At 40.0% G+C, this 26281-nt stretch overlaps 2 protein-coding genes across 2 annotated transcripts in view; both read left to right on the top strand.

Annotated features, from left to right (window-relative positions):
• The window catches only part of slco3a1a (solute carrier organic anion transporter family member 3A1a), a 42517-nt gene extending 25579 nt beyond the window's left edge, over nucleotides 1-16938 (top strand). Inside the window, exons 3-10 of the mRNA XM_010774800.1 lie at nucleotides 9729-9827; nucleotides 9951-10223; nucleotides 10743-10907; nucleotides 10994-11192; nucleotides 13915-14086; nucleotides 14655-14827; nucleotides 14926-14990; nucleotides 15359-16938. Coding sequence (XP_010773102.1) covers nucleotides 9729-9827; nucleotides 9951-10223; nucleotides 10743-10907; nucleotides 10994-11192; nucleotides 13915-14086; nucleotides 14655-14827; nucleotides 14926-14990; nucleotides 15359-15711 — 1499 coding nt within the window. The 3' untranslated portion in view covers nucleotides 15712-16938. The remainder of the gene's footprint in view (nucleotides 1-9728; nucleotides 9828-9950; nucleotides 10224-10742; nucleotides 10908-10993; nucleotides 11193-13914; nucleotides 14087-14654; nucleotides 14828-14925; nucleotides 14991-15358) is intronic.
• Nucleotides 16939-21176: 4238 nt separating this feature from the next.
• st8sia2 (ST8 alpha-N-acetyl-neuraminide alpha-2,8-sialyltransferase 2) overlaps nucleotides 21177-26281 on the top strand; it is a 15904-nt gene continuing 10799 nt past the window's right edge. Inside the window, exons 1-4 of the mRNA XM_010774799.1 lie at nucleotides 21177-21619; nucleotides 23001-23057; nucleotides 23798-23938; nucleotides 24033-24290. Coding sequence (XP_010773101.1) covers nucleotides 21522-21619; nucleotides 23001-23057; nucleotides 23798-23938; nucleotides 24033-24290 — 554 coding nt within the window. The 5' untranslated portion in view covers nucleotides 21177-21521. The remainder of the gene's footprint in view (nucleotides 21620-23000; nucleotides 23058-23797; nucleotides 23939-24032; nucleotides 24291-26281) is intronic.

Here is a 26281-nt window from a genome sequence, read left to right as displayed (position 1 = left end):
TACTAATTACATTGATTATTATGTTTATGATATTGTGTATATAGCAGTGAACAAGCATGCACACTACCATGACCCTGAAACTGAAACAGCTTAATACAATATTACATTTTGTTATTTACACCTGTGCTTTTCCTGATATGTCAAAATGGCCAAAACGCATTTTCTCAGGACTATGGTATATTTACTGACTGTGGTTAATTTACATCTACATGACTTTTCTGTCTGCTGACTGAGGCACCTTTTTCACACACATTTCTCATCCATATTAGTACATGGAGTCTAGTAACATAAGGAGGGTTAAACTCCTCATGAAATGTTAGAGATTAAGTTTGAGTTCAGTTAGGGGAGGCAGGGCCACCTCCATATGTTTATGATTCATTTACACGTGTTGATTTAGGCAACATGTTATATGGATATAGATGCTTTATAAACAATTTATAAATGTTTCCATTGCTTTCATTATCAAGTGTTACCCTCCAATATTTATCTGTGAGGAGACACTCACACAGGATATGAACGCACACATGCATAGTTTGTTATTCTCCCAAAGTTGATCATGATGGCTTCAATCTGTCTTTAAGAAGGCCGGATGTAGATTTTTTTCAGATAACCAAAAAAAACAACATTTATTTCCATGACAGGGCTTTTCTGTTCCAGCTCTGATGTCTTTCTCACTGGATAAAAAAAACATTTTCCTTTCCCATCCCGCTCCACTGTGTTTTACTTAGGTGATTTTTCTCTGTATTGTCATCCACAGAGTCACTGGATGTGGCAGCTCGGTAGTCACAGCTACTGAATTATAAAAGAGGATAGAGATCTGTCAGGCACAGCAAATATTCAGTCAACATTTACTTTTTTGTACCTCTTATACAACATAAAACACAGCGAGTATGAATATAACTCAACAATGCAAAATACAATAAGTGAATGTATTGATTAATCTATGAGGCTATGACTTATAAGACCAAGGTAACTTCTTTAAACATCTTGTTTTATCCAACCACTGGTCTAAAACCAAAGACAAAACAATTTACGATGAAATGAAAATGGTAACAAAACTGATTATTTTTTATTTTTTTTACTTTGAAGTAGTTTTTCTCTTATTTTTAATAGGTTCTAAATGTTTTGGTAAAGGAAGGTTTAGAATATATATATCTTACATTTTTAGGAATATAACATTTTCACCAATTAAAATAAGGGATGGGATCTACAAAACGTATTGAGCATATTTATGGAGCTGGACCATTTCCTGATCTGTAGTAAAAGATAGTGAAAGAATTATTTGTGGTTGAAACTTAAATGTGACTTAATTTAAGTGGCATTTCAAATAAATATTTATGGTCCTAACAAGTCTTCGTATCTGACATTAGAAAGTAAAAGTTTGGAGACGCCGGGGTCTGTTTTGTGTGAAATAACTGAGGATGATATAGTAAAGATCCTACTTTGAGTGCAGCAGGATCAGGGAAAGTCAGTGCATTGTTCTGCTATTTAAAATGAATGTGTTTATCAGCAGTCTAGACCAGGGGTCTGCAACCCGCGGCTCCAGAGCCACATTAGGCTCTTTAAGCCCTCTGCTCTGGCTCCCTTGAGCTTAGACAAAAATAAGAAGGAAATAAAATAAAGATATTTGTACGACTATTGATATTTTGTTGCACGGTTGAAAATGTTTCGTATCTTGCATTTTGAGGTGATACTGTGACACATAAATAAAAAACAAAACGGTTTTAATTAGGTCAACTAAAATATGTGTCACATCCTGATACGCTCCGTCACCATGCAGCGCCTTTTCTTGCTGGTTACCGTGGACAGAGTTATATGCTTACCGGTATGTTTGATATGTGGAGAGAAAGACCTTCAGTCATAATTTAATCAGTAAACTCTTTTTAGGGTGCAGCTATATGTTTTATTTATTTCAAAGTTGGCCCAATTATATTCATTTTCTTCAAATGTGAAGAGGACTCCCCAAGTGCTGTGTCAACTTATTTTAAAGTAGGCCTGTTTATTTTTTTTATTTTCCGTATAAGAGTTCTTTGTTTATTATTAAGGTAAATGGTAAATTGAGGTAAACAGTTTTCTATAATGTAATAAATAATAAAAGCAAAAAAACTGTAGTTTGTGTCTATGATATAACAATATATACAACTTTATAAGCTATCAAATAGGTTTTGCGGCTCCAGACAAAAAACATTGGTGGAAAAGGAGGCAAAATGGCTCTTTTGGTCAAAAAGGTTGCAGACCCCTGTTCTAGATGTATATCAAGAGTAGTGGAGCCTTCAGAAAGCCCTGGTGTTGCCCTCTCATTTCAGGCACGACCTCTCGGAGGCTTAAATTGAGCCAAAGATCAACTTAGCGTTGCGGGGTGTCGAAGGGAAAAAGCCGCTGAGAAGTGGTGTGTCGGCTGGGTTGACGCAGAAAAACCTGACTGCTTCATCCTCAGGGTCTGATGTTAATAGTTTCAATCGTGTCCTTAGGCTGCACTTTAGCGCATCCATTTGGCATCAGTGAAACACTCGTCTGCTTCAGTGCCAGTTAGAAGTTGACTAGACGTTAAAAGACGCTGTTTAGTCATCAGATCGCAGCGTGATGTGTGCAGCAGGCTGGTTTCAAGTTTTAGATGATTTGACGTAAGCGGAAGTAGAAGCAGGATGATCCTGATTTAATGGCATTTGAATGTGAGTTGAGAGCCTACTTTAAGCTTTGGCTTTATATTTAGGTCATGGCTGTGTAGAGCCAACAGGGTTACTGTAGGATATGGCTGACCATCAAACCATCAGTGTTCTTATCCCACCCTGTAACAAAAAAAATTACTTTTATAAAATATTATAAAAACTAGCATTTTTCAAGCCAAATGCCTGCTGTTTCCAGCCTCAGAAATGTGAATATGTGTTTGTTTATATATCATAGTAAACTCAATATTTTGGACTGTTACACTCATGAACAACATAAAAAAGAAATATGAAGGCATGGTTTTCATAGTTCAGAGAAGATATATTAATGTAATGAAATATACAGTGATACAAACATTGAGAACATCAATTTTATGAGAGCCTAAAGATCTTTTTAAAGGCACCAGGTAAGACCTCCTGCCCTAGCGTGAATAATGTTGACGTTGATACTAAAAGCCACTCAGGTGGGCTGAGGCTTCGCTTCAGGGGGTGAAAGCTGCTGTCTAATGCTGTTAGCACTTACTTCTGGATCATTGAAGATTTGGTAGCCGTTCATATCCTCTCTACCTTTTTTCAAAATAGACTTAACTGAAGATACATTTTTGCATGTTTATCATTAATCCGGCAAGCATAAGGAGGGCTAAGTTTACATAACAGCTCTGCAGAAAGTGATGTCAAAATCTGCGTACAGAATTTAATTTAGATTTGCTTATTTCCTCTCTGCAAGTCAAGTTTGTTTTTGTTTACACTTTCACATCAGCAGAGGGATACTGTTCAGGGGCCTGTAGGGTGAGGGTGTTATTAGTAACTTCCAAAGAGAGAGAAATAGGAAGTCTTCAGTCCAGATAATGTTTGAAAATTAAAGATTATAATGTTGTCAATTCTTCTCGGAGTGTCGGACATTTTAATTTGCACAGATACATTGATCACTGTGGTCATAGCTGTTACCTTAAGGAAGTTGTTTAGCCTCACTCAGTCTCACTTTGTTGTCAGCAGATTTGTGGATAGTAATCTGAGATGCAGATTATGCAGATTATGTCTTTGCATGCTTGAACAGCTTCCTACTTATGAATGACATACAGAACTGATACCTAAGTGCACAAAATGTCACTAAAGTATTCATGATATTGTAGAAGGTGTGTTATACCAAGTTGGACACCTGCTGGTTAAAAAGCCACCATTTAACACGTGATAAATAGAAAGTATTAAACCTATTAAATAAAGCCGCAGACCAACAAGGTGCGAGGTTAGTCTGAAAAACGTGTGGTCTGAGTTATTCCAGCACACAGCAAGTACAGCATATTCTATGTGTGTTAAAAGTCATAGAACAGTCAATGTATGCAGCCTCTACATGTAACATCAATGCTGGTAACTCAACTGTGTCCTTCACATTAACAGCAGAGCATTGATTGACAAGTTGATGACCACCAATGACTCTCGCTGCATGTGGAAATTGTAAATCCTGGATGTTTGGTCGACTTTGACCAAGTGCAGAACTTCATACATATTAACGGCCTAGCTGTTAAATAAAGAGTCGATAGTGTAGCTTTGAATGGTGAAAATCAGGCTGACGCATATGTGAGAAACTATGAAAGGTGGGACAAAAATGTAGCCAGTAGTTAGCAATACAAAAAATCTGCCTAACGTTGGGTGACTCACTCGGCACAGGCCTCCAAAGCAATGTCCGCTTTTGCTTCTCATATCAGCAGGTAACAGCATGTTAAGTTAAAATGACTGTCATCTGCAGCCTAGCACGGATCAAACTTCATACCTCAGCCACCTCTCCGTAGCAAGCGTGCAAAGCATAAGATAAGATGGTACTTTATTCATCCCAATTTGGGAAATTGTTTCGATAAAAATCCCCAGGATGTATTATAAAATCTGGACACTAAAACCCTTATTCCAGCTAATTTGTGTATATGCAGTTATTGTACCCAGAAAAAACCCTGATACAAATAGGGGATAGACCGATGAGAGCCCAGTCCAGAAAACATGTAGCAGATATCTTTCTACCTGGCAACAGCTGCATGCTGTTTTTGTTGCGGTCATGAGGAAGAGGAAGCGTGTTGTCAGGAAGAAGCGTGTTGCCAGGAAGAAGCGGGTGGTTGTTACTGTAAGTGTGGTGTGTGAGTTTAGGTGTGTCTCAATCTTTTGTGTAATTGACAATGCAAGTGATGCCACCTTAACTCAATGGACAAACAGGAAGTGGTCTGTGTTCAGTCAGATTCTGGTCAGTTTGAGAGTTTCTCCAGAGTCTCTTCAATGTTAAAAATGTCTCCAACACAGAGGATGAAATGGCCTGTGAATGGCAAGGCAGGAAGACTGAAAGCTCTTTAAAGCGTGTGCTCTTAAATGTTTATAGTCACTTTAGCATAAGCTTGAAATCTTGTGTCTGCTTTATGCGCTTTTTCCATCCCAAGACTCTTCTTGCTCCTGTAAATTGCCCCTCTGACACATAACTCATGTTTAGTCACCAGAGATGGAGAAAGCTGAGACTCTGGCTCTAGGCTTTATCTTTAGTAATCATTTAGCTCAGTCTCACTCTCAGTCCGGACCCCCATGAAAGTGGCACAAGCTGTTGTTTGGCCTCAAACATCACACTGTCCCTCTGCTCTTATTTAGCTCAGAGGATTACAGAGCCAGATGAATGAAGGAATTCCATTTGTACAGTGAGAGCATGAAACAAACTGAGGACCGGGCGTGCAGGCGTAATTAATCTGACATTTCGATACCATGAGCTTTTGTGTTGAACCTCGCGCTGTGTTGGCTTTCAATCTCAACCCCTTGACTGGGATTCTCTAAATAAAACCAAACTCTGTCATTCTTTAAATGCCCGTTATAGTCTCTGAAGGACCCTGTGTCCAAACGTATTGAATCCGTGTCTGTGTTTCACTTGGCTCCACATTCATCTCAGGAGTGATTTTTATGAAGAGTGCCACCCATCCTATCTCAGTTATCATCTCTTCCTCTTTGCTTGGTGTTTTGGCTGAGCATTTTCAAAAGTCCACAGTACGTAGGGTATATGTGGTTACACAACGTATAAAGAAACACAAAATGTGAAGATGATAAGCATGACGTCAATGACTTTCCGGTTTCTGCTAAACCACAAATGCTTCATGCGAAATACTCAAACCTAAAGTTTTCTTTGAAGGGAATGCTTGGGTATGTGTATATTAAACATTTATTCCCAATGAAATATAGTTTCTAGGATATGGTGTGCATTTGTGGCTTAATAATTATCCACAAAAGAACCAGCCTCATGGACAGTAGCGTTCCAAGCCTTTTCTACTGGTCTCTAAACAAATTAGAGAGGCAAAAAACAATAGAGCCCAGCTTTGTTATTGAATTACATCTGACATGCTCCCCTGAGAGTATAATTCACAGGATACTAAAAGGCTCTGGTGAACTACAGCATGAACAAATTAGTTTGTTTTGTGCTTATCTCATAACAGGACCGCTGGAAGCAAAAAGGCATTTCAAGGCCGTTTAGGAAAGTGGTGTATCACAAAGATTACACACGGCTGTGGAACTGTATTATCTTTCATGGGAATGTAATGTGTCTGACTTCGAATTTTTGTTTCTCTGCTGCTCTTGTGACAAACATGAAATACTTCTCTCTACAGTTAAGGCCCCTACACACGGCGGCGTGCGTTGCCGCTTCAACGCTTCTGCCCATTCACTTTGAATGGGGTGACGTCACGATTCGCCGAACTGCATTGTGGGAGCAAAGCGTAGCTTCTCTCGCGGTGCTCGCTGCAAAAGTAGAGCAATGTTCTACTTTTGCCGCCTTGACGGAGGCGTCAGCCAATCGAATCATATGCCAGTGCAAGCTCTAGCCAATCAAACCGCGTGCTTGTGTGTCTGGGGCGGGAGATTCATGTGATTGGTTGTTGGTCGAGTTTCAGCCCCCCCCCCCCCCGGAAAGCGACAACGCACGCCGCCGTGTGTAGGGGCCGTTAGTATAGTCCGTCACAGTTCTTATGTGCATGACCTGAGAGCAAAGGCCAATTATTTGAATTGACCTGATAGTAATAAGGATAACAGCAACACTAAGGTAGATGGGTTTTACATGTCTATAATAAATTACCCAGGGTTGTCAGTTAGTGCCCAGATCCTTTTGTAGTCAAATCTGCTCATTTTATCCCATCATAAAATGGAATATTCTCTGCTCTGCTTTTTTTTCCTGCACAGAAGACCTCAAAGGAAAGGTTTTACAGTTATGGAAATAATTGTATTAATTCTCTTTTTTTCTGATATTAGATTGATACCTCTCTCAGCAAGAAAGCACATCAACTAAGTCCCAAAATGATTCCATTAAGCCACACTGGAGATCACATAGTTATCTAACATGCTTCCCTGTAGCAGCTCCCAAAGACATAAACAGAAGGTTTTTTATTTGGAGCACCTCACAATAAGTAGATTACTCTGGTTCTTAGAGAAAAAAGCTGAAGAACTGAAGCAACGTTGGACTTTGCTTATGTTATGACTTCAAGTTCAGGCTCATGCCAGCTTAATCCTATTGTGGGAGACTCAACTTGCTGGATGCTTTTTCTCTGCTTGCTTTGACTTTAAGAAGAAAACGAAATATCCTAATCTTCCATGTGAAGATTATCACCAACTTCTTAATACTGTTGGCCCTGTTTCTCGTGCAGAAGCTGCAGATTGATAAGAAGGCATGGTCCCTCATAAATGAGTGATCTCTTCCACATGTGAGGCTCTCGCTATGGCACCATGTTATCATCAAGGAGACAGAGCTCTAAAAGCAACAATGGGTAGGTACGGATCTCCGGGGAAACATTTATTCTCTCTGTGGTCGTGGACTTGTGGTCTAACTGAACCGTCATTTCCTGCAAGGTGATTTCACTAACTGAATTTCCTCTTTGAGGTTTCCTGTGGTGAAAGCAATTGTGATGTTGTTGCTATGGGAAAACAACATTTAGTTTCTAAGGAAACACTCAAAACAGAGAGTTTGCAGCACCACAGGCAAACTAGTAAGTCACATAGCGAGTGCAGCCCTCCATTGTGAAAGTCCCGTTCAACGGCTCAGTTCCGTTAGTATCTGGAAACTCTGATGAAATACTAAAGCTCGGTCATGTGTGTGAACCCCTCTTCCTGTCTGTATATAGAGAAGGTTAAATGCTCTTCTTTGTGATTTATTGTTTCAAACTTTGATTTCAGTCTTACATCCACCCTGTCAGCAGAGGAAATTAGACGTTTTTTCATTTTATGAAGGCACAGAAGCTTTCAGAAGCAAGACGTAAAAGCCTGTCATGCTCTGGCGCCTCATGGACACACATCTACTGTATTTCTTTGTTCATTTCCGTGCTGGTCTGACTGTCAACCGCAAAGAAGTTTCGGCTCTGTACTTATGAAAAAAAAAAAGCAGTACCGGTACATTGCCACCCCAACATGAAAGCCCCCTTTTTCTTTTGTTTTACTTTGCCTTGCCTACATGAGGCTGTTTATACCATCTTGTAGGTATGGAGCCACACCTAACAAGTCTGTGAGCCATTTCCTTTATGTGAAGAATAAACTATCATGTGAATGAGCTTACAATGATGTGAATGTGTTGACGCCCTTCCTTCTTTATGTGGGTGGTCAACACAGGAAGCAGACCGTGCATTCACTCTCAGCACCAGCAGAGACGTACAGAGCTTAGTCACAGTTTCCACGCTTGTTTATTAAGTGGCTGCTCCTGGCATCCGAACAGCATCTTACTGGAGGCTGCGTGCTGATAGCAGCAAACTGCAGGCCAACCTGCAGCCAGTAAAAAGGTGGGGGGGGGGGGTTTAATGCTGCAGGGCTGGAGGGCTGGAGGAGGAAGTACAGCTGCAGAGATTACATTATTTTGTCTTGATGGTTTTTTGTAGTTATCGTCGCAAACTTAGAGCATGATCTGTTTGGTCCATGTGTGCCAGATACAGTCCAAGTGTACAGTCTAAGAATACATCAGATCACAGGATATAACGTCATGGAGAAATGTGTCTCCCAAATGCAGCTTTGAGTCTTCATTATCGGCCTGCAGTCTGAGTCACAGCGCCGGCTCTCGCTCTGCTGACAGTGCGCTAATGACGATTTGGGATATAGCTCCACATTTTTCACTTCAAGCTGCCAGTCGGAGCAGATTGGGACCAAACAGCTGGTTTCTGTTGTCAGGTGTCGTCCTCACAGTGTGTCTCTTTGTTCATTGCGTTTCCCTGAGAAGGACGGGCCATGTGATTTATAAAGAGTACACTTGCCTCTGCTGCACTTGCCGTGTGGTTTTTAACTGGCTGATTTGATCTGTCATGACAGCCAAAATGTTTCACTGTTTGCTGTCTTGCTTCACACTCGAACTCCTGGAAAGGCCACATGAAAGTAAAGCTGAAATGAAGCTAACATTGAGAATATTCTCTGGTTCTGGCTTCTCAATTATTATATTTATATCATTTTAAATTCAATATCTTGCTGGATTGTAGCTTGGACAAAGAAAAACATTGAAAGACTTTTTGACATTTTATTGGGTAAAGGATGATTGGCGCTTCTTGATGTGTCTCAATGGTCTCAATGCTGCATTCAAAGTAAAATGGTAACTTTTTATTTGTACCTTTTCATAATTCCTAAATTCTCTTGTCACTTCATGCCACCATTTTGTTTTTAAAATAAAACGTTATTGTCCCTTCAGAGCAGAACATTGTTCTCACCAATAAACGCAATATATATACAATACTGTAATACAACGATAAACATAAGCGTTACAGTTAATCTGCAATATATGTTCAAAGGTTGGAATAACTAATCGACTGACTCCCAACATTTATTGCCATTGAGAACATAAGAGCTTCTTATACAGTATGTACCAGAGGTGGTTTATTGCTTACCCAGAAGGCAATAACTGTATAACAAAGATCATATTGTGACTTTGGCTTGGTACCCACAGTTAAATATACACAGCTGTTCTAATCAAACTTGCCTCCTTGTTTTTGGGCTTGCTTTTTATCACTAAAAACATATTTCTGAAAGCGCAGGGTGAGTCAAATGAACCCAAACAACTCAGTTAACTAGATATTTGTTTCTATGCAGGAATCCTCTTCTCTACCCTCGTGTTCGGGCCTGCCTGTGGCTTCATCCTCGGCTCCGTCTGCACTAAGTTCTACGTGGATGCTATCTTCATCGACACTGGTGAGTTCAATATTTCTCCAGTGTTGAATTATTTCACCGTCACCTCTCTCTCTCTCTCTCTCTCTCTCTCTCTCTCTCTCTCTCGCTCTGTGATGTATTGACCTCCGCTGTGCCTCTCCACAGATAAGCTTGGCATCACTCCAGAAGACCCGCGGTGGATCGGGGCCTGGTGGGCCGGCTTCCTCCTGTGTGGTGCCTTACTCTTCATCTCGGCTCTCTTCATGTTTGGTTTCCCCAAGTCACTGCCGATCAAGGAGAGAGAGGAGGGGGCAGAGAGTGAGCAGGTGATGCTGCCTCCCTCTCTGAGTGCAGACTATGAGACTCCAAAGCCCAGCAATGGTGTTGTACGCAACCACGAGCCTGCCAACAGCCCCACCTGCTGTCAGCAGCTCAGGGGTGAGTGTGCCGCATCCAGAGAGGCACTGCAGTGTTGAGATGCAAGAAAAATACAATCTATTTTTAAAATGCATGACATCTATTGATTTATTTTCTATGTTTTTTTATTGGTCAAATTGAAATAACACTAAACAGTTTGTAAGGGTTGAAATTGGTCGGAAATGGATAAGACTTAGACCGTCTTTATTGAGTAAATTATTACTGTGCTGGAAATGTTACTTGAGTAAAATTACTATCATCAAAATTAGCTTTAGACATCAAGTTAAACTAGTTATTATCCATACTGTCCACACAAAAAAAACTCCTGTATTTTATCCATTGAGTATCCACAAAGTAATTGGTTTACTTTTTTATTATTATATATACTATATTATATATTCATTTTATGTTGTTAGACTGCTAAAAGCACTCAATCAGATGAGATCAGAGGAGGAACAAACAGGCAATAAGACATTCCCGTCTGTCCGTTTGACCAACTCAGATATTAATGATCATCTTTCCTTATTTCTTTAATAATAGTGATCCCTAAGGTGACCAAGCACCTCCTGTCCAACCCGGTGTTCACCTGCATCATCCTGGCGGCCTGTATGGAGATCGCGGTCGTGGCTGGCTTTGCAGCGTTTCTGGGGAAATATCTGGAGCAGCAGTTCAACCTCACCACCACCTCAGCGAACCAGCTGTTAGGTCTGTATTCACAGCAAACAAGCACAAGCACACTATACACAGTTTATCAGTATGATAAACAGGGTTTGTTCAACTTGATGTTAAAGGTATGACAGCGATTCCATGTGCGTGCCTCGGGATCTTCATGGGCGGTCTGCTGGTGAAGAAGCTGAACCTCTCGGCCCTGGGAGCCATCCGCATGGCCATGCTGGTCAACCTGATCTCCACCGCCTGCTACGTCTGCATCCTGTTCCTCGGCTGCGACACCGGCCCCGTCGCAGGAGTGACCGTCCCATACGGCAATGAGTAAGAGAGAAGCTTTGTATTAAAGGTTGAATACAGGATGAGGAGTTATGAGATGAGGAAAGCGGAAAAAATTGAATATTATTAAGTCCGACTTACCTATACTAAACTACTAATACTAGACTTTCTCCCAATACTTTCCCCCTTAAAATGTACTGTATTATCTCACTATTTCAGGACTCTTAAAAAGCCAGCTGCTGTTTTTTTTATTTCTTGTAATTTACTGCTTTACTTACTTGATAAAAAATCTCAAAATATATTCAAAAACAATTGGGGAAAAGTAATTAAACCAATTACATCTTTTGTTCCAAGGGGATTAAACGCCAAATAAAGTATGGAACCACTGGTTTAAAGGAGTATTCATCTGATGTAAAGGGTTAAAGTGACTTCATGCAGGGGCGGCGGGTACTGTAGGCTAGGGAAGGCTAAGCCTTCCCAAATATTTGTGTCACTGAATCCTGGTAAAATAAAAAATATAATGTTTGTGTCTTTGACATTAGCGCTGCTATGCAGCCACCTGTGCCCTGTACTACGAAGCCAGTTCAACAGACCCTGGATATGTTTGAGTTATCTTAACTAACCCTAACAAACGAGATCTCGCTAAGCGGTCCTACGACGCTGGTTATTAACTCGGTAAATCAAGCCAGGGTTTCTCTCTCCAGCTGAGAGCGCGTTCACGTGAAAGGGGCGGGGTTAGCTACATTTGACCAATCACAAACAGAGACAAGTGTATTGACAGCGCAGCGTCATACTTCATTAATGAAAAGTAAACTAATATTAGACAAATATGAACTTTAAACATCCATGACTTAAACATATCATCCAGGATACAAGCCACATAGTTGCACCTGCAAGGTGAATAACAACTGGTTAAAAAATAAATAATCTACAGTTTTATGATATCACTGCCCCAGACACGAGTGGATCTGACTTTAATTACATTTGAGTGTTTCGTCAACTTAATGTGTTGCTTAAAATAATACTTCTGCATACAGTATGTGACAATGTAAGTGATGCATGGCCAGATACGGCTCAGCTGACTCAGATAAGGAAATATTGTGATACTATATGATCGATGATCTGATTGATGATGTGATATGAATGACAAGTGCGACACGTCGGCGTCTTCTCTGCATAGGCTACGGCAGTTTAAACTGTATTTCCTTTATCCTGTAATATGACTTGATAGATTTAAACTCCGCACACTGAGCTCTGATTGGTCAGCAGGCGGTGCTTTCACTGAGTTGATCTCTTTTCTATAGACGCCAGAGGCGGGCAGCGTCAGGTAAAAAAAGTTATTTAGCCTTCCCAAACCTGAGCCTCACGCGGCGCCTATGACTTCATGACACCTTGGGCTGAAAGTGAAACAGGGTCAGGCTGTCTTAAATGTATTTGATTTCGAAACGTTTCACTTCCTGGATAACTGGTCTTACAACGCCAATTTTCAAGATAAAGCATGACAATGTAGCTTTTATAACTAAACAGCCACGAGCTAGTTCAGCAGATCAAAAATGATATTGTTTGTAAAATGGGATTAAATAGTAAATCTCCAGCGGTAAATTAAAGTTAGTTAAATTGAAAAAACAACATATTAGTTTAGATTCAGCAGAGAAAGCTATTCCATAGATTAAACAATAAACTTTAGATAATGTGTATATTATTGTAAACTCTTTGAAAATTCAGCGAGTTTTTATACCATAGTTTGTACATTTGTGTCGTATCATAAATATCCTATATTCTAATAAATAAACATGAGCCGTAAACAACATTATAGCCCTTAAAGGTAACACTGCTGCCAAGGTTGGAGGACTTTATTGGAGGGTCTAAATGTGCAAATAAAAAAAATCTTATCACTGCCAGTCACAGGGGAGCTGTGGGAATAGTTTTTATTATTAACAACTCTGTCATCTCATGGAGTCTATAAAAAGGTTTCTATTCAGAAAGTGGCCTCGCGCTCCTCCTGGCTGCACAGACTGAATACAGATGCGACAGACATTGAAAGCGTTTTAGAGCCATTCTTTAAGTAACATTTCATCCACTTTGATAGTGATGGATGTTATTTTACTAAACACATGTAATACCCAATTAGGTACATTTTAAATGCTAAGTAGGGATGGGTTGTGAATGTCAGTATAATCAATGTTAACAGTGTGCAGTTTAGTTTTTGTGGGTTGCAGATGTGAATTTTTTATTTCTGTAGATATCTCTGCAACACAACAAATAGACGTCTTTGACATAGCGTCAACACTGCAACCTCTTCACATTCAGCTGAACATTTTTATATTTTTAATGGTTAAACTTTAAATAAATGTATTTCCCATTTGGTTAATTTGAGGTCTTCATGCACCCACGTTGAATAGTATAGATTTTCTTTCAAGGAAGATTTTTGTCCAGGAGTTTAGATCCAATCCAAGATACATTTTTTGTTACAGCTGCCCTGTAAAAACATACATGACTGATGTTGATATTGTAAAAGAAAATGTGTACTAAGTGGATTAATTGCCTTTCATTCTTGTTATTTTCAGTAGTAATTTTTTCGTGTGGTGGTCCTGTAGTAAATCTGACTTTACGGCTTTGCTACTTTTTATATTTGATAGCCTGAGCCCAGCTTTCTTAGAGCAGGTTATCTGTGCAGTACAGTTTCCATGGAGATGTTAAAAGTGAGCCATAGAGTCACTGATAGAGAGTGCTTCTGCTGCTCAGGTTTCCCTCTCTCTCTGTCCAGGACGCTGCGGGTGGGCGAGAAACCAGAAGCTCAGTGCATCAGTCAGTGCAACTGCTTCACTTCCTCCATCAGCCCCGTGTGCGGCTCCAACGGCGTCACCTACCTGTCCGCCTGCTTCGCCGGCTGCACCCAGTCAGGCAGGACAGGCAGCATCGCGTCCAGCATCTCCCAGGTCTTTACCCCTTTCTCAGTCTCGTGGCAGCAATTACTAAAATACATGTTCTGATTGTACCACTGGATCACCAATAAACACATTACAGATGACTAACTTTTCTTAAAGCTTCTTAAAATGCCTTAAAAATATTTGTCTTAATGTCTTTCATTTTTGTAAAGCACTTTGAATTGCCTTGTGTTGAAAAGTGCTATATACATAAACTTGCCTTGCCTTGCCTAATCTATTTTAAAAGAAAAAGTCCCAGTATTTCACAGCCCTGTCGTCAGCTATCGCATGCCAGGCATTTAAGTGTTGCTGTGGTTGTTCTCAGATCAGCTGCTGACTGCAGATTAGTGACTTTTATATTCAAATCACATGCAGAAAGAATTTCTCTCAGCTCAGAGGCACTGAATATTACTATCAATTCTGTAGCAGTATTTCTCTTCTTTTTTTTTAACCGCACGTATATCAAGTACAGATCACATGCGTTCATCCAAATGTGAGAATAGTGTGAGTTACAGCTATAACACATCTTCCATATAATTGAATCTGTTATTTTTTAAAGTGGGTCCTCTTCTCTCAACAGAACCTGACGGGGTGTGCTTGTGTGTCCTCCGAGAGTGAATTCGCCACAGCGACCCCGGGGAAATGTCCGACGCCGGGCTGCCAGGAAGCGTTCCTCATCTTCCTGTGTGTGATCTGCGCCTGCAGCCTGGTCGGAGCCATGGCCCAGACGCCCTCTGTTATTATTCTCATCAGGTATGTATGATTTCCATGTGCGTGTGAAGTGTTTGTGAATAGGTATTGTTCTTGCACAGAATCAATAAGCATAAACAAATGACCTTTTTCTCTTGAAGGACTGTGAGCCCTGAGCTGAAATCGTACGCACTGGGACTTTTGTTTCTTCTGTTACGACTCCTCGGTAAGACCTTTTATCAGATCATTGATTTCAGATTCTATGTTTCTATCTCAATATTAACACTTGAGGCATTCACCACAGTAACGCCAATACACGCCTCGATCAACCTGAAAGGGCTTTGTTTGCTTTTCCACATGGAGACGAATCAGATCATCCGTACAGCAGTAGAGTTAATTACATCGAAAAACAAACACACATTCAGGACGTGCTGGGAATAAGAAAGTCTGAAACAAATGATCTAGAAGCTACTTACAGATCATAAATGAGGATTTATTTTCTCTTTCTTTGTGTCAAGGAACACATTTTCCCCATATGTTTCTTTTTGGGAACAGAAAGAGTTAGTGGGCTCAGACAGTGTTTCTGTTTTACAGGATTCATCCCCCCTCCTCTGATCTTTGGAGCTGGGATCGACTCGACTTGCCTTTTCTGGAGCTCAGACTGCGGCGATAGGGGAGCTTGCCTGCTGTACGACAACATAGCTTACAGGCATCTGTACGTGAGCCTCGCCATCATCCTCAAGGGCATCGCCTTCCTCCTATACGCCACCACATGGTATTGCTTGCGCAGGAACTATAAGAAGTACATCAAAAGCAACGAGGGCTACATGTCAGCGACCGAGTTTTACCCCTCTCTCACTGAGGGCCCCAAACTAGTCGACAGGACAAAGTTTATATATAACCTTGAGGACCACGAGGTTTGTGAAAATATGGAGTCAGTTTTATAGTTTGTTGTGCAAGAAAAAGATAATATGGACATTCATAGGAATATTCTTTTCTTCTTTTCTTGAAAGGATAACGTTTTTTGATAAAAGGCAATCTATTTAATGGCCCGTTCAGGTCTCAGAAGACGTTGCTCTCCACTGAGCTCCACGTCCTCTGCAAACTTTCAAGGGTCCATTTTAGTCGTTTACATATCGGCGAGGTGTTGTCCAGTGTTGCCGGTGAATTCCTGTGTTGACTCGGTGGTAGAAGACGACTACAGTACTCTCTGGCTCAGTCCTCGATGATTGTTAGTGAGCGGACTTGAAGCTATTACAACTAGTTGCCATATCGTTTTAGGTCTGTCTTGACTCCAGTGATCGGCGTGGAAAATGGCAGTTTCCTTTTCAGTCAGTGCACTGTGTGTTCTGTCTGTCACTCTCTCAAAAATGAGATTGTTATGCTAAAAGTTTGGATGATTCTTCAGTTATTCATATGTAAAAAGTTGCCAAGTGTTTACAAACTAATAGTTCATGAGTTAATGCATTTTGTTTCAATGCAGGAGAGTTTCTTCTAAAAGAGAACAGAAACACTCAGACTGGGTGGTTATAGTGGCCTATTAGATGTTTTAACTGTCCGAATATTAAGTCTAATAACTTAAAACAAGGTAGTGTTTTCATGTCATCATGCACTGTTCAGTTATATCTTGCTGGATCACAGGCACTGTTTTTGATACTATTTAGACTAGACTGTGAAGTCTTGTCTCATAGGTGCAATTCACATCTGATACATCCATGTTCATTACTAGCTTTGTGTCAGACTGCAAGTTTGTTTTTCATTACAGCAGTTTGTTCCATATACATGTTTGTATTTACATTTGCAGACTTTATTCAGCCTAACGCGTCTTAATAAGGGATTATTCATATAAGAATGTTAATTCTATTTTCTTCTGACTTTCACCTAGTGGAAAAAATAATAAATGTCAAGAGTAATATTTCTATGTGTTTGGTAAAAACAGATAAGGAGTAATATATATATATATATATATAGGTGTCATTAGGCCCAGGATGTTTTGTTAGGTTGTATTTGAAAGGACAGTTTGAATTATATTTGATCTGAGATGCGTGTGTCACATTAGATTTGGGACAATTCATAGAAATCGGAAGGTGTATGATGAATTATTTGGTTATATAAAACAGCCTGTTATAAATGGGATAAAAGTAAGAGAAATGTTTCAGGAGTTTTTGTGTGCCAGGTCAAATAAAGCAAACAACTCATAGAACACACTGAATATATTCCTGGTCATGTATTTGAAGAAGTCTTTAAGGCAACGCGACACACACTGTACGACCTGTTACTTGACTGATTTCCCTGCATTTACAGTTTTGACTTTGTCCCTTTTCTTACACTTTTTGTATGGCAACATATTGTTTATTTTACTCTGGAAATAAATTATTTTTCAGAAAATAAATGAAAATGTGACTTTTGCATTCTTTTTCAGAGAATCATTCTTTTTAAAGAGTTGCTCTGACCAGTGTTTGGTTTTATTCTGTTCTACACAATACTACACACTTACAAACAAAAATGGATTAACACAAACAAGGAGGGGGGGTGTGGGAATCAAAAAGGGACATGGCACAACAAAATTCACAACTCATATTTCCTCAATATCGTACTGAGTGATTAATCAGTAAGATGTGAGGTATTGACCAAAACATGTATGGACCACATAAGCACACATGACTTTTTTATTTGCACAGCAGATTTACAGCCTCTAGTTCAGCTATTATTTTGTATCATTCAGTCACTGTTCAAAGGGGAGCCATTGACTCTTTCAGAGAAATCAACTATGTTGCTCAATGTTTTTAATATCTAACTGTACAAATTCTCAACTAAACAAAGATGCCGGTCATCTACAGCTACCACTCATATTTTAATTGTCTTTAAAAAGCTGCAGGACTTTCACAAGCCTCGAAAGTCTACAAGAATGTATTTATATACCGTCGCGCCAATTATCCAGCAAACATTGCTGAAGAAAGGACAAAAGAGAAGGCAGCCTGAAAAGTGAATTTGTAGTGTATAACCGCAAGATCTAAAATAAATAAAAGATCATATATAACTACCTTTAATAATGCACTAACATTTCCAGTGTTTTTTTTACCAACAATGATTTTAAATCATTTTTTGCAATAACTCATAGATCCTATAATTGGACTGATGTGATCATCTCTCTGGACTTCTCATGGAAAAAAGGACCCTTCCTAGGCAAAAATAAAAGTCATGATCTGTGGATGGACAAGCACTTGTTATTGTATTTCTTACAGCCAATACATCACGTATTTAATAACTCATCACATTTCAGTTAGCCAAGAGGCTATTTATCATCTGTAGTCCCTGGACAGACTTTGTAAATCACACTAAATACAGTTTCACTTCATTCAGTAAATACAATCACTAAAAACATGGGACATACAGTATTGGAAATGTTAATAAAAAATGAAAAAAAGAATAACGATACAAAATATTAACAATTATATTTTATTTTCTCTTATGATTGTTTTTGCTTTTTTGCCTATGCACCTGATGTCACGACCTCCATTTCTTAACACAAGAATGAAAAGTTGACTGCATTTTTGTCCATGTAAGTAAATAGCATGAAATAAAATATAACATTTCTTTGTAGCCCACAACCACACTTCCAAAGTACTTCAAAAGGCTGCCCTCTACGTTTCAATAAATAACCTGCACACGGCCCATTAGAGGCTGACCTCAGTCTTTCACAGCTGCAGAGGGTCCGGGGGGGGAGGTTGGTTTATTGTGTGTATCGGTGTTGCTTTTACACAGTGCACATTTTATGTCCTGTGAATTTTAGCTGTGAAGACTGATAAAAGAAGCTTGCACTTGAAATGTTTAAATGATTCAAAAATAACCAACGCTATTAATAAGTCCCTCTGAGAACTGAGCCAAAACCAAGCCTTTTCTTTTGGTTCCAAAAATTCATCAAGGCAGCTTTACTTTGCCTGATCTTAAAATTATCAAATACAACAAAACAGTCTGCTGTGTGGTAATGAAAAGCATAGTTTCAGTAAATCAAAGATATCATTGGGGTGAAATAAATTATTCATACCGGGTAAATAATAAATCACAACTTTATTTAAAATGTTTGGCTTGTGTACTGAAGCAGCTGAAGAAGCAGCCTCTTATGAAAACAGCATGTCAGAGTAACTATCATTTCTAAGCTCAAGTGATGGAAAAAGTGACAAAAAGGAGAGTGTATGCTATAGTATCTTCATGTGTGTGGTTGTTAGGTGTCTGTAAAGTCTAGCAAAAACACAGAAACTCCAAAAAGCCAAACATCAGGTGACAACCGCTACAGTATCAGCAGCATCTGCCTCAGTTAACAGCCCTCTCTGATACACACTTCACTCCTGATGCACGTCACATCAGAGACATACAAAATGCAACTACAACACTCGGGGGGGAAAGCATACTTGCTGAAAGTCAAATCACACAAAATAAGCAACCTTTAAATAGAAACTGCTGCAGGAAAGAGATTGCTGCTTTAGTCAAGCATTTCCAATTAGCTTAATGGGTGCTCTAGTAAGACAAACTGTTGCACAACAACTCCAGAGGAAAAAAGAAAGAAATAAATCCTCCGCCGAGAGCTGTCACTGTGAGGAATATACTGTAAATGATCCAATGAATATTAATCTAGTGAAGTGAGTGAGTGAGTGAGTGAGTCTGCTGACATTTATATTTTCATGCCAAAATGCTGATTTTCAACAACAACATCACTCACTAGGAGATAAATGCAAATGTGATGCATGCATGACAGATTTGACAGTATACATTAAGTGTCACATCACTTGTATATAAATTAAGAATATTCAAATTAGCTTTAGATATTATTACAAGGATGAATTTGATTATGAGTCTTGTCATTATGCGCCCTCTCAAGGCTCCAGCTGTACCTTTCACTTTATGTTAATCTGGCCTTTAGACATGTCTGTGAAATGCAATTGTGTAGATAATATATGCATGACATTTGAAAGCAGACAGAGTTTACACTTTACATTTGCTTTCACTAATTGATGCCTAAAAACTGAACCCAATCCAAACATGTGCCAAAAATAAATATATATATAAAAAAAGAAACTAATAATCTCTCATACAGTATAGCTAGATGTGAGAGGTTTTCCATTTCAGCTTTGAGTGAAATATGTGTTTGTTGTCACTCCAACATTTACATTCATGTTTTACAGGAGTAGCAGTCATTTTTGCCAGAAACTGCAAGAAAAAGCAATCACACCCAGCCAGCTTTTTCAGGAAAAACGTTAGCCTTAGAAAATATATAATCAAAGAAATGGTAGACACAGCAGAGCCGGTGGTAGTAATATAAAGATGGTCTGATGCATTTCCTTTTCCAAGATCAGCAGTTCTGCCCGAAAATAACTGAAATATTATGAGTGATGAACAAGAACTGAGAAATGAAACCTTAAAAACATTTTTTTAAAGAAGGCGCTGTCCAATATTTATGACTTTTCAACTGTAGTAGTAGGCCTACTGTAGTTGTAAAAAGTAGTTTAACCTTTGCTTAAAAAACCTGCTCCACTAATGGAAGAAAGATTTGGATACCTTGTTTAAGTAAAACAAATGATAACCAATATTTAAAAAATACTCCTGCACCAAAAAAAGTGCCATCAGCAAAAGGAACCTGTTGTTGTAGCTGGTCGAGGCTGAGTTGGTTTTAAACACATTATACTCAGTCCAGTGGTTCCCAATGGAGGAGTCAGACCCCCTCTAAAGGGTCACAAAATAAATGTAAGGGGGTCGTGGGATGGGTGGTTGGAGAGGTTGGATGAAAAACAACAGAACAAAAATGTCTCCAACACAAATTGCTTTTGGCTTTTCTCTACTTGTTGCTCTTTTGTAATGATTAACTAATTGGACCATTTTGAGTCTTGAACAGTTCTTTAAAATGAAACCATCTGAGAAGTATGGATGGGAAATTAGGGGGACCTAACAACTGGAGACAAGTTTTTACAGGCAAAAAAACATTGGGACTTAATGGTTAAATCTTGAATAATGCATAAGCTTATATTTTTTCAAGTCTAATATTGTCAGATGAATGTAGTGGTGTAAATAATATACAAAATTCTCTCTGATATGATATGGATAGAAGTTTAAATATCCAAATATCTAAATACCCAAGCAAAGTTCCTTAAAAATGTACAAATGCACATTAAGTAGCCTACCCTCCAACCCTGTGACCTGATCTATAAAAAGATAGCCCCATTTCATTCAGAAAGTGTCTACTGGGACTCTCACTGTGAGCTTCATTGAATATTTGACCTCTATTTAAAAAATGCTTGCAATCAAACCTCAATTTCCACATCAGATTAATCCACACTGTCTGTTTGGATATGAGTGGTGCAAACCTGCCTTGTGCACCTGCCTTCTCTACACTGCGGTCACAACACCTGGAGAGTGAGAGGAAAGCAGCTGGGGTAAAAATGGAGTAGTTGGCCGCTGCGCCTTTAAGACTGCATGTGGTCTCCATCTCGCGGCTCGCATGGCAGGCTGTGTAGGTGCACGCTTTCAAAGTTTGACTGGGGAATAGCCGGGGAGCAGTGGAGGCGGCATCGGGAACAGGAAATCTGCATCTGGAGAGGGGAGAGCAACGCAGCTCGCCTGGGAGGGTCCGGCTCCGGCGATAAGAACAATGGGAGAGATGGCTAAGCGGATTTTCGATGTGTAAATGTGAAACAGAAGAAGGTGAATGTAACACAGTGTTCGCTGGAAGAAGGGACCCCCGGCTGCCCCCCTCAGCCGAGCCATGCCGCTCGTATTCCGCACGCTGTTGTTCGGCTTTGTAACGCTGCTCGTTGTGGTTCTCATAATAGACGATATTGCAGAAGTGGAGGAAGAAACTGCGTAAGTAGCACACCGTAATTTACCTAATGCATTGTGTTTGTATGAGTGTGTAAATGTGTGTGTGGCCATTGTTTTCTTGTCCAGCAGGTTGTCTTCCTCACAGGAACTGGAAAGTGATAGTTGTGGACATGAGTAAAATGAATGTACTTATCTTTATGGAATTTAAGTTTGGAGTTGAATGTGGACTATGTGATTTCTACATTTGTAACACTTGGGTGCAGCAGTAGCAGCTGTTCCCGGGGACAGCAGCCTGCCCAAGCAGGGTCTCCAAGGATTTGGCTATTTGTCTTGTAGCAGACTGCATGCGGGATAGGATACATTTACACTAGAGAGAGTGTGTAGTGTGTAACAGAGAAAGGGGAGAGAGGCAAAAGAGAGGGGGGTAGAGCATAAAGAGAGGAGGGGGCAACGGTAACAAAAGAGGCTTTGCTCTTTTTCGTTTCAATTTCAGACTTTGAAATGTTGAGCAGTGCAGCAGATTTATTTCCAGTCACACAGATGCCCCACTTGCATTTGACCCACAAGAACATGGGTGCTCAATTTAGCACTCCAAATACTTCTGTCAAACAACAACCAAACCTCCACAGTGCAACATCATCCTCCTCATCATTATCATCACCGCTTTAAGATGCTGTGCTACCTGAATGGCAAAATCGACTTCTTTCATGTCTCTGTGGAGCTTTTTAATTCTCACATCTCCCTTGCAGCAAGAGCATTTTGTTTTGAATGCAATTACCCGGCTGTGGCTTACGTTGTAATGAGGTCATATTGGTTTGAGATTCGCCGTGGGAGAAGAACCAGAACCAATTCAACTTCTGCATAAATGCAGCTTAACTCAATTATATCAATATATTTAAAGCCACCAGGATTGTGAAACGAGCCCAGCCGTCTGTCAGAGCAGCGTTCATCTGTTTCAGCTTCTCTCTCCTTCAAGAAAAACAGCCAGCTTGTCAGGATTTCATGGACACGTGACCAAGGTCATGGTTGTAAAACTGTCTGATCTGAATGCACATACAGAATGTTGACTAAATTCTTTTTTCCTGGTGTATTCAACAATCCTGTAAAAAGATTGCTCACTTCCCCATGAAAAGAAAACCTCCATTCAGTATAATGGGGCTCCATTAGGGTCACATTTCCCTTCATTACATCAGCAAATGGGCCTAGAGTGGATGCTTAGAAATACCTTGATGCATGCTTTCTAACAGCATTCTGTCTTAAAAGGCGGAAGTACTGTACGCTAGCTATTGAATACACTAAGTGTATTATAGTTACAGGATATGGTTACAGGAAGGGTTTGAATCATCAGTCCATTATCAACCCAAGCTCCAAGCTACAGCACGTGATTCATAATTCAATCTAAATCCTCTCTTTTTCTGTCTAGAAATCCCGGACATTTGAAGAAAATGAACATGCATCGGGCCATCCCTAAACCACATAGGTCTGAAATCTAATTATTTATCTCAATTTGTTTTTTTTAATGCCCTTTCCAGCTTTGACAGTGAGTCATTCGTTACTTTTTTTCAGCAAGATGGCAGCTGCTATAATCACTGTGTTGGCATCCATATGTTAACAAAAACATCTGCCATTCAAATAAATCTAAATAAATAAAATAATAAATAAAACTTATTTTTACTGTTGGAGGAAATAATCAGATCATTTGAACATTGCATGATCTATGTAAGCATTACCAGTAAAAGTGCTGAATAACTATGTATATATCAAGGTTTTGTTGCTAAGATCTATTCAAAGTACTCAATATGCACTAAATGTCCTCGAAGAGTGTTCTATTATGTATCCAAAATGTTGCTGAACAATGTAGTTAGTGGCTAAATCTATAAAATAATTGCAGTGCAAAAAATACACTTATATAATAGAGTAGACATTTGCATAAAATAGTTCTGCTGTTTTTACTTAAGAACAAGGACCCGACATATGTGCTTGAGTAAATGTAGGTGTTCTCAGTTACATTTCACAACTGTTTCTATAAACTAAAATCACAAATTTCACAAAGGGTGCTATATTCTGACCCTAAATACTGATAGATCACCCTTAAATTGGGGGGGGAAAGGGAAGACATCGCACACTATATTGACCATCAACCAAGACTTTTAGTTTCTTATCTTATCGCTTTTAAGATCTACAGTAGTGTGTATAACATGACTCTCTGTTCTCAATTAGAAAGGCCACGGCACATGTCGATCCGACTGCTGTGACGAGAGTGAGCAAAGATGTAAAGCCTGTCGGTGCAAGCTACAATCACACTGCCAAGCTTTCTTCAAACAACTGGACCTTTAACAAGACGCTCTCCAACCTCATCAGGCAGGCTAATCACTCTCTACAATTATCTCCACATATTTTCACACGCTACTAAGAAGAGTGTTTCGTAACCAGTGTTTATTTTCTGTTTTCACAGAAAGAACATTCTAAGATTTCTGGATCCAGAGAGAGACATCTCTATTCTGAAGGGTACACTGAAGCCGGGAGATATCATCCACTATGTGTTTGATCGCCACAGCACCACAAACATCTCAGAAAATCTCTACCGTCTTTTGCCAACTGTATCCCCTATGAAGAACCAACATCACAAGCGCTGCGCCATTGTGGGGAACTCAGGGATCCTGCTGAACAGCAGCTGTGGGCCCGACATCGACTCTCACGACTTTGTCATCAGGTACTTTTTATATCACAGAAACGGCATACGTGATTTCAGGGTTGGAAGTCCTCCAATTGAAATAACTCAGAGAACATGCAAGTCAAAGTGGGCCGTATTTGAAATGGATTAGGACATTAGCTTCTGTTATAGGTTTATCTCACTTTACTTAGAGTGTAATTCACATTGGAATGATAATCACTTCCTGAAGCTCTTGGTTTAATTCAGGTTCAGAGTTTGTGCTCACACAGCAGGAAATGTATTAATTGGTCTTTCGAAAAAGCTGTCAAAGCCTTTTTTAGGATTTAAAGCTGGAAATCGAGCTGTCGGGATGAGAGCAATTAAATGCGTGATTATACAGTGGGGCAAAAAAGTATTTAGTCAGCCACCAATTGTGAAGTTCTCCCACTTAAAAAGATGAGAGAGGCCTGTAATTTTCATCCTAGGTATACCTCAACTATGAGAGACAAAATGAGAAAAAAAAATCCAGAAAATCACATTGTCTGATTTTTAAAGAATTTATTTGCAAATTATGGTGGAAAATAAGTATTTGGTCACCTACAAACAAACAAGATTTCTGGCTCTCACAGACCTGTAACTTCTTCTTTAAGAGCCTCCTCTGTCCTCCACTTGTTAACTGTATTAATGGCACCTGTTTGAACTCGTTATCAGTATAAAAGACACCTGTCCACAACCTCAAACAGTCACACTCCAAACTCCACTATGGCCAAGACCAAAGAGCTGTCAAAGGACACCAAAAACAAAATTGTAGACCTGCACCAGGCTGGGAAGACTGAATCTGCAATAGGTGAGCAGCTTGGTGTGAAGAAATCAACTGTGGGAGCAATTATTAGAAAATGGAAGACATACAAGACCACTGATAATCGCCCTCGATCTGGGGTGGAAACATCATGCTTTGGGGCTGTTTTTCTGCAAAGGGACCAGGACGACTGATCCAGGGGTGGGGAACCTCCGGCCCCCGGGCCGTATACGGCCCGCAAGACCATTTGGTACGGCCCTCGGGGTAATTTATAAACACACGCAAAAAAGAAAAAAAATTAAGAAATCTAGACCGCAAACAAATTAAACAAAGCGAGTGCCTGTTTTTCCTGGCCAAGGTCAGGGTCCTTGAACACAACACGAGCCTAACGTGTCATCACGTGATATATGTCTCGTCTGACAGGGGTGCAGTTCTGACGGAGAGCACCAGAACGTCGNCCCTGGATATGGTCAGACCAAAGTAACAAAGGCTACCATCAGTAACACACTACGCCGCCAGGGACTCAAATCCTGCAGTTTCAGACGTGTCCCCCTGCTTAAGCCAGTAAATTTCCAGGCCCGTCTGAAGTTTGCTAGAGAGCATTTAGATGATCCAGAAGAGGATTGGGAGAATGTCATATGGTCAGATGAAACCAAAATAGAACTTTTTGGTAAAAACTCAACTCGACGTGTTTGGAGGAGAAAGAATGCTGAGTTGCATCCAAAGAACACCAACCTACTGTGAAACATGGGGGTGGAAACATCATGCTTTGGGGCTGTTTTTCTGCAAAGGGACCAGGACGACTGATCCGTGTAAAGGAAAGAATGAATGGGGCCATGTATCGTGAGATTTTGAGTGACAACCTCCTTCCATCAGCAAGGGCATTGAAGATGAAACGTGGCTGGGTCTTTCAGCATGACAATGATCCCAAACACACCGCCCGGGCAACGAAGGAGTGGCTTCGTAAGAAGCATTTCAAGGTCCTGGAGTGGCCTAGCCAGTCTCCAGATCTCAACCCCATAGAAAATCTTTGGACGGAGTTGAAAGTCTGTGTTGCCCAGCTACAGACCCAAAACATCACTGCTCTAGAGGAGATCTGCATGGAGGAATGGGCCAAAATACCAGCAACTGTGTGTGAAAACCTTGTGAAGACTTACGGAAAACGTTTGACCTCTGTCATTGCCAACAAAGGGTATATAACAAAGTATTGAGATGAACTTTTGTTATTGACCAAATACTTACAAGGCACACA

The sequence above is a fragment of the Notothenia coriiceps genome, unplaced genomic scaffold (assembly GCF_000735185.1).
Source record: "Notothenia coriiceps isolate Sejong01 unplaced genomic scaffold, NC01 NC01_scaffold00014641, whole genome shotgun sequence".
In the NCBI taxonomy this organism is placed as follows: domain Eukaryota; kingdom Metazoa; phylum Chordata; class Actinopteri; order Perciformes; family Nototheniidae; genus Notothenia; species Notothenia coriiceps.
Note: the sequence above shows the minus strand (reverse complement) of the source record. Positions and strands in the feature narration are given on the sequence as shown.